The sequence below is a fragment of the Nannizzia gypsea genome, genomic scaffold, assembly GCF_000150975.2.
Source record: "Nannizzia gypsea CBS 118893 supercont1.8 genomic scaffold, whole genome shotgun sequence".
NCBI classification, from domain to species: Eukaryota; Fungi; Ascomycota; class Eurotiomycetes; order Onygenales; family Arthrodermataceae; genus Nannizzia; species Nannizzia gypsea.
Genome location: NW_003345194.1, coordinates 72793 through 87759, shown reverse-complemented (window position 1 = coordinate 87759; position 14967 = coordinate 72793). Strand labels below are relative to the sequence as shown.

At 45.5% G+C, this 14967-nt stretch overlaps 7 protein-coding genes across 7 annotated transcripts; 4 read left to right on the top strand and 3 right to left on the bottom strand.

Moving 5' to 3' along the window:
* Positions 1–1544: 1544 nt before the first annotated feature.
* Positions 1545–1882, top strand: MGYG_07868 (hypothetical protein; the record flags this gene model as incomplete). The annotated part of the gene is made up of 3 exons (XM_003169652.1): positions 1545–1593; positions 1651–1763; positions 1817–1882. The coding sequence occupies 3 exons, from the start codon at positions 1545–1547 to the stop codon at positions 1880–1882; spliced, it is 228 nt and encodes a 75-aa protein (XP_003169700.1).
* A 2005-nt stretch (positions 1883–3887) lies between these two features.
* Positions 3888–4859, top strand: MGYG_07867 (short chain dehydrogenase/reductase; the record flags this gene model as incomplete). The annotated part of the gene is made up of 3 exons (XM_003169651.1): positions 3888–4099; positions 4154–4590; positions 4654–4859. 3 exons carry the CDS (start codon positions 3888–3890, stop codon positions 4857–4859), a joined length of 855 nt encoding a protein of 284 aa, XP_003169699.1.
* Positions 4860–6288: 1429 nt separating this feature from the next.
* On the bottom strand, positions 6289–7698 carry MGYG_07866 (VHS domain-containing protein; the record flags this gene model as incomplete). The annotated part of the gene is made up of 3 exons (XM_003169650.1): positions 6289–7288; positions 7357–7511; positions 7684–7698. The coding sequence occupies 3 exons, from the start codon at positions 7696–7698 to the stop codon at positions 6289–6291; spliced, it is 1170 nt and encodes a 389-aa protein (XP_003169698.1).
* Positions 7699–8479: 781 nt separating this feature from the next.
* MGYG_07865 (3',5'-bisphosphate nucleotidase) lies at positions 8480–9638 on the top strand (the record flags this gene model as incomplete). Its single annotated transcript, XM_003169649.1, has 2 exons — positions 8480–8929; positions 8973–9638. 2 exons carry the CDS (start codon positions 8480–8482, stop codon positions 9636–9638), a joined length of 1116 nt encoding a protein of 371 aa, XP_003169697.1.
* A 158-nt stretch (positions 9639–9796) lies between these two features.
* Positions 9797–10709, bottom strand: MGYG_07864 (mitochondrial 54S ribosomal protein YmL16; the record flags this gene model as incomplete). The annotated part of the gene is made up of 3 exons (XM_003169648.1): positions 9797–10170; positions 10249–10362; positions 10427–10709. The coding sequence occupies 3 exons, from the start codon at positions 10707–10709 to the stop codon at positions 9797–9799; spliced, it is 771 nt and encodes a 256-aa protein (XP_003169696.1).
* A 454-nt stretch (positions 10710–11163) lies between these two features.
* On the top strand, positions 11164–13204 carry MGYG_07863 (hypothetical protein; the record flags this gene model as incomplete). The annotated part of the gene is made up of 6 exons (XM_003169647.1): positions 11164–12135; positions 12215–12436; positions 12484–12540; positions 12596–12700; positions 12909–12929; positions 12968–13204. 6 exons carry the CDS (start codon positions 11164–11166, stop codon positions 13202–13204), a joined length of 1614 nt encoding a protein of 537 aa, XP_003169695.1.
* A 682-nt stretch (positions 13205–13886) lies between these two features.
* On the bottom strand, positions 13887–14510 carry MGYG_07862 (hypothetical protein; the record flags this gene model as incomplete). Its single annotated transcript, XM_003169646.1, has 1 exon — positions 13887–14510. The coding sequence occupies one exon, from the start codon at positions 14508–14510 to the stop codon at positions 13887–13889; it is 624 nt and encodes a 207-aa protein (XP_003169694.1).
* Between the last annotated feature and the right edge of the window lie 457 nt (positions 14511–14967).

The window sequence follows — 14967 nt, the reverse complement described above, 5'->3', positions numbered from 1 at the left end:
ATATTACCGAGGGTGTGTAGGACGGCAATGCGGCGTGTAAACAAACGGGTTGAGCTAGTTAAGTCCAAAGCAACCACCAGGACCAAAGCAAAACAGAAAAAAAAACAACAAAAAACCTTTTGACTGCTTCAAGAACTGGCAACGCGAGCACTACATGCCAGTTGATGCCAGTTGAATAGTCTTTCACACGAGTCGGTACTGAGAAAAGTAACAGCCTCGGTGTTCAAGCCCTTTAGGCCTATAATCTGTAGTAAAGCTTTGCGGCCTCGTCTCCTGTCGTACCCACCCGAATGTGGGCGTTTCGGAGCTCCAGTCCGCAGGTTGGCGCAGCTCTGCCAGAGATTGGATCCTCGGAGATACTGATTTCTGACTTGGCGAGGGCTTTGTGTGCAACCGTAATCTTGGCTAAAAGCCGTCAAGATGAAAGCTGACAGCCAGGGGCCAATGGTAGCCGGGGCCACTTGATCCAGGGGTAATCGGCACTCCGGACAGTATTTTGGTCTGGATATCGCATTTATGGATCGGGGTTGGCGCGATATGACAATCGCTCCCGGATTCCGGCATCGATCCGACACTGGAACTTCACAAAAGAGAATACAAAGGCCGATGATCTAGAAGAGCGTACTATAAAGTAGAGAGTACGTAGGATAAAGCAAGAAATGGCCGTCATTGGCCATGCATCATGACGTTCGCTCCCACTTCAGTCGGTGATCAAAGTCAGGGAAAACTCAACCTTGTCCAAGGCGGTCTCAACTTGGCAGTACTATTACTAATAACCTTTAATTGGTAATGATGTGAGTGATTATATAAGCATATCTGAACCTCTTTCACTTTCATAGATATGCGCGCTAGTCTATTTTTGGCGTTAAACTTGGCTCCCGGCTTGGCATCCACCCTTTAATGCCCAAAGCTCCCCTGCGCTTCCACCCCGCATTCCATGTGTTGAATGGCCAGTGCCTTAAAGATATGCACGGCTCTTAACTCGCCAGACGCACCCTGGCAGCAGCAGATGTTGAACACATATCAGTGGCAAACATCACTTTCCCGATATCGCGCACACAGAGCCCCCAACACTGCGTTTTCGTTTTTTGTTGGTTTTTAGCAGTGAAGTTATGCACTCTAAACCTCTCCTAGGATGGCGCATTTTGGACGTGAGACAAAGGCTTTCCAAGAAGTATGACTTCATATGCGAGTATTAGTAATGAGAGGGGAAGTAGATTACTACCGAATTGGAAGAAAATAAACATCTCCATAATTATTACGTAGAGATGACTTCATATGCTCTGGTATTCCCATGTACCTTTACCCGTTGTGCTGAGCCAGTTTTCCGCCCTGGTCAGACCACTTTTACCCCCCAAGCCCATAGGGCAAGAAAAGCTCTCTGGCAAAAGTGTTATTGCCTCAACCGGGGGTATAAAGAAGCCCGCAAGGATTCTTCTCAACTCCTACGTAGGACCAATTAATCACAATTGACTCGGTAGCAATATATCTGAAACAATATCGATTTACATCTCCAGACCATCCCTTATAAACCGTCTCTTACGATGCCTCAATACAAAGAGGGACAAAATGTTCGCTATAAGCCCGTGGGAGGTTCGTATCATGAGCCTAGTCGGTTTCTTGATCATGTTCTGATACTCCCATATACAGGCCCCGATTCTAATACACCCGAAAGCACTGGTTGCATTATGTCCGTCCTGACAGAACCAGGAACTCAGGCGGGACGTAATGTCGATGCAAGCGAGTCTCGCCCTCGTTATGAGGTAAAACATTATCCTAAGGAGAGTGAAGATTATGGACTAACTGTAAGGTGCAGATTGAAAACCAAAACACCGGAAAGACCACCACCATTTATGAGGAAAACATCTTGGGCACTGTTTGAGGCGGTGATGTCTTCACAAGGCGTGCAGACTTCGAGGCCATTAGGCTCAATGTCTCCATGTAGTATTTCGCTATATAACTTCTACGCTCATTAGTAGTTCAATGAAAGTATTTCTTGAACGCCAGGAAAATAATATCTTTGGTCACTTTGACAATTAGGGCCTTTATAATCTTTCCCTTCGCTCTAAGTCATAATCGCAATATAGATTATTTCAGTATTCAATTGCTACAGGAACCTCCAAAATATAGATCTTAATTCATGTTACTTGAGCCGCGAATATTAATGATTAATGAAAGCCAATGAGCAACTGTTTAGCCTGGTCTAGCTAAAAGCTCCAAAATTACGGCATCACTACCAGTTTATCTAGTGATTTTCAACCCTGGCTTTATCAAACTAGTTAACTAGTTAAGGCCCAAGGTTCATGATCAGCATTGCGCAGCATAATTTCATTTCTAAAGATGCTGCTTGACTACAAGGATTAAAGCTACTTCCAATTCCAATTCTATGCATTCAGAAGGAATAAATAAGGAGATGAGGTGTAATATCACTTAATGAATGTCAAGATGCTGACAAACGCTAGAGACCGCAATATCAGCCCCCACCCCACCCCTCAAGAAAAAAAAAAAAATAGTGCCAACTGTAGTTCGGAAATCAAAGAACCACCACTGTATAACTATCAGGCCGGCTGGAGTTGCTGCTTTTTGCGGCTCTGCCTATGGATATAGAAACATAGTGTTTGCTCCTGCGAGCAGTGAGCGCATTGAGGATAATTCAGATCACACACGATGTTAATGCGCGTACATGATGTACAGGGAGATTGCGAACGTTGAAAAACTATGTCTGGAGCAAAATGCTCGCGCTCTGGAGTGGAATTAGATTATCGGTATATCTGATCAGTACATCTGATCATTGGAGTAAAACGCACCATGTATCCTAGGTGTTTGTGCAGCAGCACACACTTGATTTGGACGTATATCCTTAACTCCAAACAGGTTCTGAATGAAATTAAACATCATTCTTTCGGATCATATCGGGTCAGACCGGGCTATTTTTAGGGATGGAATTTTATCCAGAGGCTCACAGAGCTAGAATTGAGCGCTCAGGTGATGAGATTCACTCTGTTCAATCTTTTATTGATAAAATGGCGAAGTAAGTTATGTTGGTGTGGGTTCCTGCCCCTCCATGCTCGCTATATATCATGCAGCAGTTGTTGTTGCCAAGTGTGTACCGCAATGTGTAGCTTGTTATGACGTGCGGCTCTCATATTAGTTAGCCTGTGGGTCAGAAACCTTAGTTATCCAGTTAAATAAAACGCTTTAGCTTCGCTTTTGACATTGTGACCCCAGACATGCAAAGAATTACATCATCAGACACACCTTAACCAAGGTCTCCTACCAAGTAAAATGCCCGGTACAGGAGGTACATTGTGGGTTGATAATTTCCACAGTCGGTGTCAAAAATTCGAACACCTCCCCCTAGTTACTCCTATACATTAACCAAATTACTACCGCTTTTTTATCATTATGTTTACTAAGTAAAAAGTAGGCTTATTCATTGACCATTAAAGGCCCCAGGAATACATTTTTTTTCTCTTAAAAATAGAGAAATCCTTTTAAAATACTTATTTATTTAAGTAATACAATATGATCCGTGCACCGTCAAAAAAAATTATATAGAATACTTTTAAGGCCTCTATAAAAGCGCTTTTTCTCCTTATTAATTTAAAGTACTTATAAGAATACTAGGTCTGGCTGTTAAGTTATTCCCTTTTTTTTTTGACCCGTATACATATAAAAATGTACTGGTGGGTCCTCAGGTGCTCAAAAATCTGACCTAGTACAGTATGACCTCATCCAGATATGGACTCGCATAAACATACACAGGCTTATATGTAGGGAGTGTCCGTGCAACCATTTCAGAATTGAAGTCAACAACATACCTTCTTCCCCGTCAACGTTGAAAGGAGACGACTTGTGAACAACTAAATCTGATAGCGGTGAACATCATGATTTCGACAAAGGAACTCACTCAACACTCTCTTTTTGACGTCAAGGGATTCGTTGCGGTTGTGACAGGTGGTGGATCTGGCATTGGTTTAATGGCAACTCAAGGGCTTATAGCAGGTGGTGCACGCGTCTATATTGTCAGTCGCCGCAAAGAGGTTTTGGATGAAGTAGCAAAGAAGTACTCGCAAACAGGCCAAGGGGGCATTATTGGGTATAGCATCACCATCTGAAAATGACAAAGTCAAGGATACTAACATTCCATGAGTATCAAAGCAGATATTAATTATCTCAACGATGTCGAAAACCTTGCAAAGGAGTTAGAGGCCAAAGAGCCAAAAGGGATCAATATTCTCATTAACAATGCTGGGGTGACCCAAGAGGCGGACAAGAAGAGTCAGGTGTCTTCCGTCGACTACCACTCCGCTGATTCAGTACGCTCATGGCTTGAGGGCAATGGAAGGGACATTTGGCAACAAACACTGGCCTCAAACTTGACTTCCCATCATTTTGTTACCGCACGACTTGTTCCAGCCTTGGACAAGGGAAGTAGCATTATTCCCGGGCACTCGTCATCCATCATAAACATCTCCAGTATTTCCGGGACCGTTAAGTCGACCTCATCTGGTCAATTTGCCTATGCAGCTAGCAAGGCAGCATTCACCCATCTTAGTCGCCAGCTCGCATACACTCTATATCCACTTCGTATATGAGTCAATTGCATTGAGCCCGGTTTATTCCCAAGTGAAATGACCACTGGAGGTTCAGATGAAAATCAAAAATCAAAGATAGAAGGCGCCGGCCACAAATTCCCAGCGGGTATGACTGCCTTTCCACACTCGCCGATTTGGTATCGGATAGAAGCTAAGCAAAGTACACAGGTCGAACTGGGCAAGAAGCTGATATCGCAAGCGCTGTGCTGTACCTTGGCAGCCGCGCGGGCACGTTCGTCAACGGGGAAACAATTCACGTAGATGGAGGTATGTAAGCAAGCGATGATCACAATGTAATCCCTCGCTGACCAATTCTCTAGGTGCTTTGCTGCAGTCCCCTTCCACTACATAAAGTAAAAGTGATTGAATATATGAGGTTGATAACATAATTAAGTGTCATGAGTGATTGATTAGTTAGTTGATAATAACCTAAAAGATATTGGAATTTCTTGTGTTCGTTCACATACTTAGAAAAATCTGTAGTTGCAGGGTAGATTGTTTTATCAATTCGTTTCTTCCAGCGACTGAAGAAAGTATAACATCTAAAGATAACCAACTACGAGCTATCTAAAACGGTCAAAATAGAGTTCTACCTTAGCAGCGCTGCACCTAAATTCAAAAACGGATAAATATTTTCTCGGGGTTAACCTTAATTTCGCATCAAAGGTAAAATTTCACCTCATTTGAATTACCTCAAAATTGGACAGCTTTTTGACACCGTGACGAAGGGAAATGTTAGCTAATTTCAAGATTCCATAAGGACTACAACACAAAGATAGGTTGTGAGAAGCGCCTAAAGATCAGTCACTTGCTTGAGTACAATTTACTCTAGGGCTTTTATAGATCGATTCTTCGTTGGATGACGACCATGATCTGTTTCGTATACGGCCTAGACCAGCGTTTGAGTATGTTGCTGCGACCACTCTATCACACGGTACTGGTCTTGGAGTTTGGTACATGTAAGGTTTGAAATCGGGATATTTGTTCGCCGACTTTCCGAAACACATAGCGAAAGATGAACGTCTTGATTTATGCCAGTGTGGCTGTGAGCATAGACGCTCGACTCCGAGATTATATGATCGTAGCGTAGCGTAGCGTCGCGTGAGCTAGTTTTAAGATTTCATCCTCGTCAGTAACTAGTTGTATGAAATATTGAACACGCGGGTTTCGTCGATGGGGATTAGTGATAGCATACTCTGTAGGGATGTCTGTATATGTGACGTAGATTAAGGTGAGGAAAATTTTTGGGTTTGATCATGAAAAGGTGGTTTATAAGAGGATTGTGAGAAAATGTAGAGAGATTCTTTCTGCGCCTTAAATAGCTATTTGGCCATCCCTCTGCAATCCAGTAAATATCAAATTGCACGTATCAAACGTGAAAGTATTCAATACCTCTTACTAGGTATCATGTAAGGGATATGTATTGGCCTGTAACGACATAAGAGCCGATGCGTCATAATAACCAGTAAGATGAAGTTTTGCCACCATGAAGAGAGTTTCAAGAGGGGTATGTCTCAATGCAACAACACATATGCTATAGGTAAAGGGGCTTAGATTTCAAAGCCAGTCAGGTTATAAGATTGTAGATCAAGGCTTGGAAGAACCGCGAGCTAACAGCTACCAAATGAACTACACTTCTCGCCTGTGTAAGAGTTAGCGACGGTAGCTGAATCTGGAATAGACTCGGTGCTTACCAGGTCATCCCAGACTTTTCTAAAGCTGGGGTACTGATGGCATTTCTATCACCAAAGGGATTGTTAATGTCATCATCGTCTGACTGTTCGCTCTCACTTTCAAGATCTTTATCCTTATCGAACTGTAAGCTGGGTACCATCTGTGGTCGTGGTGGCTTCGCAGGAGGGGAGCTTTCAGCATTTGCATGAACTAGATCTAGTTCCTGCTCGCTATCACTATCGTCATCAACACTTTTATCCATGACTTCAAAGGCTAGAAGGGCATTAATAATTTCTTCATGGCTATGAATCAGGATCCCAAGATAATTTTCGTCATCAAGCTTGTGGATGAACTTCAGTAGCTCAGAGCGAAGCACTTTACACTCATCGACGCGACACATGACCTCTTTATCCTGGCTGACACGCATTTGCTCGCGGTTGACAAGTTTCATCGCATTTTCAAGACGGGTTATGGCGAAGCCTACGTCTGCAACGGTACGCTTTATGCGAGCAACATCCTCATCAGAGGCCTTGGCCTTAGTTTTAGTATGCTTATCTGTTATAGATTGTCTTTCCAGCTTCTGCTTATTCTTCTTCTTCGAGTCAAAAAGTGATTTCGAGTTGGATGACGAAGACGGAGTAGCCGAGCTTAAGTTCCTTGAAGGCCCGTCGCCTGCGACTATAGAGACAGAGTGGCCCAAAGGTTCATCAGCTGGTTCCTTAAGGATATTCGAGTTCTCAGGGCCAGTGCGTCTCTTTCGTTTTGGTAGCTGCCTATAAAGAGCGGTGACTCGCTCCATCCCGGCAACACCCTTGAATGACACTGCCCATTGAGAGTATAGCTGCTGGCACTTCTCCTTGACCAAGGCATCGGTATGAGGATCAGTCGCAATAACCCTCAGCCGTTCAAGGAGTGGCTCATCAGCGAAGCTTCGGTGGAATCTTTCCCCAGCATTTTGTATAAGGAAGTCGAGGATGGTGAGAGCTCTTAGTTGACGATGTACATTGCCATACTTCCTGCCGGAAAAATTTTTGTTAGGGGACGTGTTAAGCAGTGTTCAAAAAGGTAAAATAATACCACGTACAGCTTTTTCCTCAGGGCGCGACTAGCCTCCGAGGGTCCGCTGGCCTGCAGCCGGATGACCTCGATCAGGTCTGGAATACCACTCCAGTCATCAACTTCATATTGTTCGGCCGTGAGACTATCTATCTGCACCGTTATTGCCGTGTACGGTTTCTTCTGAATTCAAATAAAAAGAGTTAGCCAATGTCATACTTGCTCATATGGGCGTTTCGCGCGCTTTTGAATGTATAGTAGGTAGATAAGTAGACATAGGCACTGTACTCTAAGGATAATATCTAGAGAGCTAAAACTGGCCAGTGACGGGATATATTGAAGGAGCTATATATACCGTTCCTGAAAACATGGTTATGCAGTGCCAGGCCTGCTACCTGCTAGTTGGTGCGGGGGCTTCGGGGATGGGGATGTGTTGGGAAAACAAGGTCTTCGTAGCGTTGCATCCAGAAACGCCCCTAGTCAATAAAGTAGAGAGAGTCCTCGTCTAGGCGCTGTCGCACATACAGAATCTGATGGCGATGTCCCCAAGAAAGCAGAGAAGGGGATAAAGCAAATGAACACAAAGCGATCTTGCTTCTACCCTTTTTGGTTTCTTCACGACATTTGAGGCTGTGACAGGATGACGTTTGCTGACTAACATGCGACTTGCTCAGCTGACTAAGTGCTTACATATGTTTCTTTACTAACATCTTACTAAGAGGCCAGGCCCTGGAGCTTATTAAGCGCCAGGAATAGCCGATGCCAAGACCCGGGCTTGATGTCGAGAACGAGAAACAATAGGGAAAGCCGAGCCGAGGCGGGCCGGACGATGAAGATAGAGTAAGCAACTCGGATAGACTCAAAGTCAATAAGCTTAAGTAAACGTTTCATGTTTGGCATGCGAGACGAAGATAAGACGGAAGTCGAGCAGCGAAGGGGGAAGAGGAGTGAGCAAGTATAAAAGCCCATCGATGCCTGCGATCTCCCTGTCGTCCTCGCAAAGAAGAATATTATCACTCTCTACACTGTTTATTGCTCTGCTCTCACTGGCTGTGGCATTGCTTGCACTCAGGACTTCTACTGTTGCTACTTCTATACTCCTCCCCGCGTTTTCCCCTCTTCGTCTACTTCGCCACTACAGCAACGCCGTGATGTCGTCCACTCCCTCATACCGCCAGGAGCTGCGAGTAGCAGAGCTGGCAGTTCAGCGGGCATCTCTCCTCACCCAAAAGGTCTCGCAGCTGAAGGCAAAAGGCACACTGTCGAAGGATGACACCTCTCCCGTGACAATTGGTGACTTTGGAGCCCAGGCCCTCATCATCCAAGCCATCAAAAAGAACTTCCCCAACGACGAGGTGGTGGCCGAAGAGGAGGCCAGCTCCCTCAGAGAAAACAAAGCCCTCAGCAGCCAGATCTGGGAACTCGTCAAGGAGACCCGTCTCAATGACACAGAGAGTGACTGGCTCGTCGGTGGCCAGATGGCCAGCGAGGAGGTTTTCCTCGACACCCTCGACAGCGGAAAGAGTGCTGGTGGTCCCAAGGGCAGAATATGGGCTCTCGACCCCATTGACGGCACCAAAGGGTTTCCTCCGTGGCGAGCAGTATGCTGTCTGCCTTGGTCTCATCGTCGACGGTGATCTCAAGGTTGGAGCCATTGGATGCCCCAATTTGCCTGTCTCTGACGCTGCTCTCACCCCTACTGTTGGCCAATCCGGCTCCGAGGGTATTGAGACTGGTGTGCTTTTCGGCACCATCAAGGGTGCTGGTTCCACCAGCCGCAAGCTTGGTGATGGTGCCCTCCTCCCCAGCAAACCCATCTCCATGAGACCTGTGCCCAACATTGCCGAGGCCTGCTTCTGCGAGAGTGTCGAGTCCGGCCACTCGGCCCAAGGTGACAATGCTGAAGTTGCCAGACTCCTCGGCATCACCAACCCAAGCATCCGTCTCGACTCTCAGGCCAAGTACTGCTCTATTGCCCGAGGAGCCGGAGACATCTACCTCCGCCTCCCCACCCGCCCTGACTACCAGGAGAAGATCTGGGACCACGCTGCCGGTGACTTGCTCGTTCGTGAGGCTGGTGGCCAGGTCACCGATATCCACGGAAAGAGACTCGATTTCAGCATTGGCCGCACCCTCAAGGAGAACAAGGGTGTCGTTGCTGCCCCTGCCAGTATCCACGCGCAGGTTATCGAAGCAGTTACTGCCATGTATGGCCGCCAAGGCAACCAAGGCTTAGACATTCTTCACTTCCCACTCTTCCCTTTTGTCTTCACGAGCAAGCAGGTTTTAAATGATATTCAACGGATCTAGTGAGAATAGCCTTATCAGGGGTTCAATGCATGCAAGGCCATGCCGGAGGAACATGAAATGACCTGCAGAAAATTGTATAGAAATACACATAACGCCGAATGACACATATTGTACAATGAAAGAACACACATGAGCAATTCCATAGATCCAGCCTTCGTTCACTTGATCTTCTTCGCCTTGAGCTTGATAGTCTCTCCATTGACGAAGATACCTTTGCCCTTGTAAGGCTCTGGAGGCCGCCATTTCCTGATATCAGCAGCAAACTGTGTCACAACCTCCTTGTCGATACTTTCGAGGAGTAATGTAGTTGGCTGTGTTGTCCTAGCCTTGACTCCCTTGGGAATACCGAGCTCGACGGGGTGTGCGAATCCAACCTTTAGTGAGACGAATTGTTGTCCAGGGTACTCAGGGGTGAGAGTAATCGCAGACGATTCGACGGAGGCACGGAAGCCAACTCCAACTAGTTTCAGAATGCATATGTGCCCTTCAGAAACACCAAGGATGTAATTTCGTAGATGTTGTCGTATCGTTCCTATAACGTCCCGTATTAGCCATGTAGCCCTCCCCAAGAGTATAAAGCTGATCGTAAATAGGGAGATCATTCCCATACCCCACATGGCAGCCTGGTGCTTGATAGTCGCATCCTGTACTTCAAATGAAGCCTTTCTCGATTCTGGGTCGTAGTTTAATGTTGAAAATGGTGGGATTTTCAATGTCATCGATCCTGTTTTCCAGTTGCGAGTTAGCACTAACCATTAATCAGATGTTGCAAGGTAGTTTCTTCTCACCCAAAGGGCCAGTTACATCCACAGCAGTGACAGGAGCATATTCAGCCTTCGCCTTCGATACAGTCTGGTCAAGAGGTAAGTCGCGGAATTCCAATGACACTTCTGGAGGTACCGCAATAGGAGCAGCACCGATTCGCGATTCTCTTGGTGTGGAGATAGAAAATGGCCTTGAAAACGCAGGAAGCAGGAATGGCGGCGGTGTTGTAGAAATTAGAGCTGCATTGAGCCGAGACGACTCTCGTAGGAGCTGCCTGCAGCAGTTTCTCGATGCTGCTAACGCCATACTGACGGGCTTCATGTGTCTGTTCAATCGTCTTTGCAGTCAAACTATTTTTTCTCTCTATTTTCTCCAGGCCAGGCCTAGTTATGGATCACGTGATGTAACTATAGGGCCCTGAAGAACCACAAGTAAGCATAAAACATCAGAAGGAAAAATAAAACACGTTGAGGATGACATCGATAGCTTCACGTTTCAGCTTTCTTCACGTCTATAGTTATATAGATATCTGTCATCAGCCTCACTATACGCCTTGACCTGGCCAGTTTTTCTACAGACTACCCTCATACTCCTCGGCCAGTCGACCTTACTCCCTTATACCCTGCACCGGTTTTTAACGGCCATACAACCACCTCAACGCTGTTATTCACGTTGTATGCCCTGGCCAGAACTTTAATGCCTCTTTTATCATTTTCATTTGACCTCTCGCTACTATACCCGCTTAAGCTCAGGCATGAAAATGACATATAGAGCATTAAAACTGCGAGTCGCTCGCACATTTTCTCTCTTTCTCCACCTTCAAATGCTCACCTCCACTGTGGTCAGCGTTACTGGATTTAAATTGCCGTCTTTTACCAATAGACAAGCTCCTGATACCCTCGAATTTTCAGATCTTCATGGACTTTCAGACAATGGCTTCCAAATGACCGTCGATCTCCCACGTTTACTCCATGGAAATCCTGCTGAGCAGAATACCTTGTTCACTGAGGCACTTCGGTTACTAGATTCTATGCAACATGCACCATCGTGCAACCAGCGTGCGGCAGCGAGTTTGATAACTTCATGTCAAACCTTGTCAGCTGATACAAGTGAGAGAAGACATTTCACTCACTCCGACTTGGACCATGTCAAATCGTTATATGCCGCTAGGCTAGCTATATGTGAGATAACCGGTGCTGGAGCTGCTATGCCGGAGAAATGTTTAGATGCATTTCCTTCTTACAATGACTGGAAGCCTCAATACAAGGACAAGACTCAAAGATTCCAAGTCACAGACGAGGAAAAAAGCATTCCGGCGGTTTTACTGGAGCCATGTCTCAGGTCACTAGAATCAAAACCGCAGTGGTGGACAAGCTATAGCAACAGCCGTCAAAATGCTGCTGTGATGTGCCATGCCGCTCGCTTTGAAATTGAGAAGGAGGAGCTACTCTACCGTCACAGAGTCCTCACTGAAGTTACATCTGGATTAAATAATCACTTGAACCTAACCCTGGAAAATTCTTATACCCAAACTAAACAGCATTGTGAATTTTTACAGGTTGTTGATACTATGCGTCGAAACCTGCTACGTGACCTACATAGAGATAGCGACAGTATTCACAACCAGTTTACCGAACTTTTGGCAGGCGCTAAGGATATGTTTCGCATCGCAAATGGAGAATTCCAGGGGTTTATGGAAACCGCTTTGACAGAGACCGCTACTCTTGCTAAGGTACCCTTCTTCCAATTGGGTTGACCAGACTCCTGATTTTCTATTAAATTTGAGCCTTCTTCTAACCGACTGAGAATAGCAAATGAAATTGTCAATTCTCTCAGCTCAAGAAGTAAAACGAGTTTTAGGCGAGGTTCTTATCGAAGAAGTGAAGCAAAACTCAGACCTGGTTTCTGCAGAGCACATGGCTCTCCGAGCCAATGCCCACTTAATAACTGACATTCAAAACTCACTCAGTGAGGTGAATCAGGCTAGAATAGGTTTCATCGTGGAAGAGTTGAATCGTCTCCACGTGTCGATGGTAAATCTCCCTAGCTTTGTATGATTTACCTGCTAACTGCGTGGTAGCATTCTCTAAGTGAAATAGTTTCCAGCGTGGAACAACAGCACTCTTCCCTCGATAATGTACGGGTGTAATTTGCTTTATACCATTGATATAATAACTAACACTATTTTGCAGCGTATTAAACATTTCGATGCAGCATTTAGCGACTTTGAACAGAAAGCTGCATTTCTTCGACACATGATGGGCACACAAATAATGAACCAAAGTCGGCTTTCGACAGTCATTCTATGAAGAGCTTCGTGCCACGCAAACACTTTTACAAAATATCACACACTCTGCTATATACTTACCAGGTTGCTATCGGAGACGCCCAGTATAACTTCGACACATTTATTTCCGTGGAGGGGCCTATTAATATCTATAACATGGTGGCTGTGGTGTACCATGATATTCGGTATCTTGGCTATATTCAAAACTAAACTTATAGTGCATGGTGTCTTTTTCTGTGGTAAGCATTTCCATATTATATGCTTCATTTTTTCAAAGCTCATGGATATAGTTTTCGGGGCAGCTCTTTTCATATCGGGAGGCTTTACCTGGCCTCAAGCTATTCAAAAACCTTCCCTCATCACTGTACACGAAGTGACACCTATCGAGATTACATGCTTCATCTTGGGGTTTGTCATTAGTGCTGTTTCCGTCATTACGATAGCTGTCAGGGGCTTCACTTTCAAGTCAAAGCTTGTGATGGCTTCGAATTCGGAAACAATGAGGCTCCCTTAATTTCCCTACCTCTCTACATATCCAAGGCTGGAACTGCTACAGATTACGAACTCTACGGGCAACCCTCTGCCTCCCTTTCCTTTTTGTATTTCGCAATTTACTCATATTTTCACAACTATTATGCCCTTATACCTTCCCTCTGACTGCAGACATGGACCCACTCCATTCATTATATCACTTACTATAATATTAGGCCAAATAAATCTACATTGCTTAGCAATTGCATCTATTATACACTCAGCATCAATCCTAGTGCGTATGGAACTCTAGAACTGGACACCTCTATTGTATAGTGCCGTTATCACCATTCATCGCTCATTTTACGAGAACAATCCTCTGCTGCCTCCCTGCTGTAAAGTTTACTGCCAAGCTTTCACCTAAAATCATCCGCGGCCAAAGCGTGTCCGCGGCATTGTTCAGGTAACGCAGATTATCGTGGAAAGCATTCATCGCAGGTTCGCCGCAAGTAAGTTTTAACTAGGCGTCTTGTCACTCATATGGGCCAGCTATGCTATGGGGTGGTAAAAGGTATTGTGCTAAGCTCCTGGTCTTGATGAAATGTATAGCTTTCCGTCGTCGGCTGGAAGATTGGCTTTAAGGGGGCCTTCAATAGAAAAGTTGGCTGGATTTCTTTTGTAGTCCGGCTACTCGCGACGATTACGTGGTTCAAGTTGCGTGGTGATCATCTCTTTTTTCTGCTGATAACTTTGGTAAACCCGTCTTCGTCGACCTCCGGTTCTTCGCGTTGCTTTGGTGCTGACCGCGGAGTGGGAGCATCTTCCATATCGATATCATTATCCCCTTCTTCTTCCTCATCATCCTCCTCGTCGTCATCATCGCTACTGTCATCCACGCCATTGACTCCAACCCTGTTGATAATGTTGGCTGGCAGCTTGCTAACACCATTCTGCTCGTCTGCTTTGAATTGCTCCCACATTGCCTCCACACGTTCAAATTTCCCTTTCTCGATTTCTGCCTTCAATTCACAAATCTGATCAGCGATCATGCTAATACTTCCATCATCCACAACCACGTCGAACTCATCAGTCATAACCTGTATTAAAATCTCTTCGAGGTCCTGCGCATCGGTTTCAGGGTGGGTGCTAAAGAGCTCTGCAATGGCACCACAGAACCAATCTCGTTTGCTCCTTGAAGTAGGCCCACCCCAGGATGATTCGACGGCCAGTGTGAGAGATGGCCATGAATATAGAGTGAGAGTTATAGCGAGATCAAGGTGCGCGTAAGGAGAAAGCGGAGCTGCCCCTTGAGTCTGAGGAAGAGGCAGCTGAGATTCTGCGGAATCCATCATAAGGAAATGGCCGCAACGAGTCTATCAGTTGGATACGTGGTATAGAAAGAACCTAGAGACCTGAGATATAACCCTAATTCTTTGACTGTTACTTCTCACTCCAGCGATATTACTATCCCACTTCAACTTTTTCTTATCAGAAAAAAAAACAAATTGGAATACGGTGACTAATGGCTTATTAATGAAGTAGTCTTCGGCTTTATATTAATACGCAGTCCGAAAAACTCTTGTGCCGCTCGAAGCGCAGCCGCCCAATCTTCTAACTAAGGGATCGGCTGATAATATGAGATTAACAAAAAGAGCTTCCCCTCCTGCCACAAGGTGTGAATGTCGATGAAACGAGCGACTCACCAGGTCACCCTCGAAGGAAGGAGCAGCAGCTCACACGGATGGGTTTTCCTATTCTGTTTCAGGTTACTTTGAGTTGCCAGTCACAAGTGGCGGCTCACTAGGG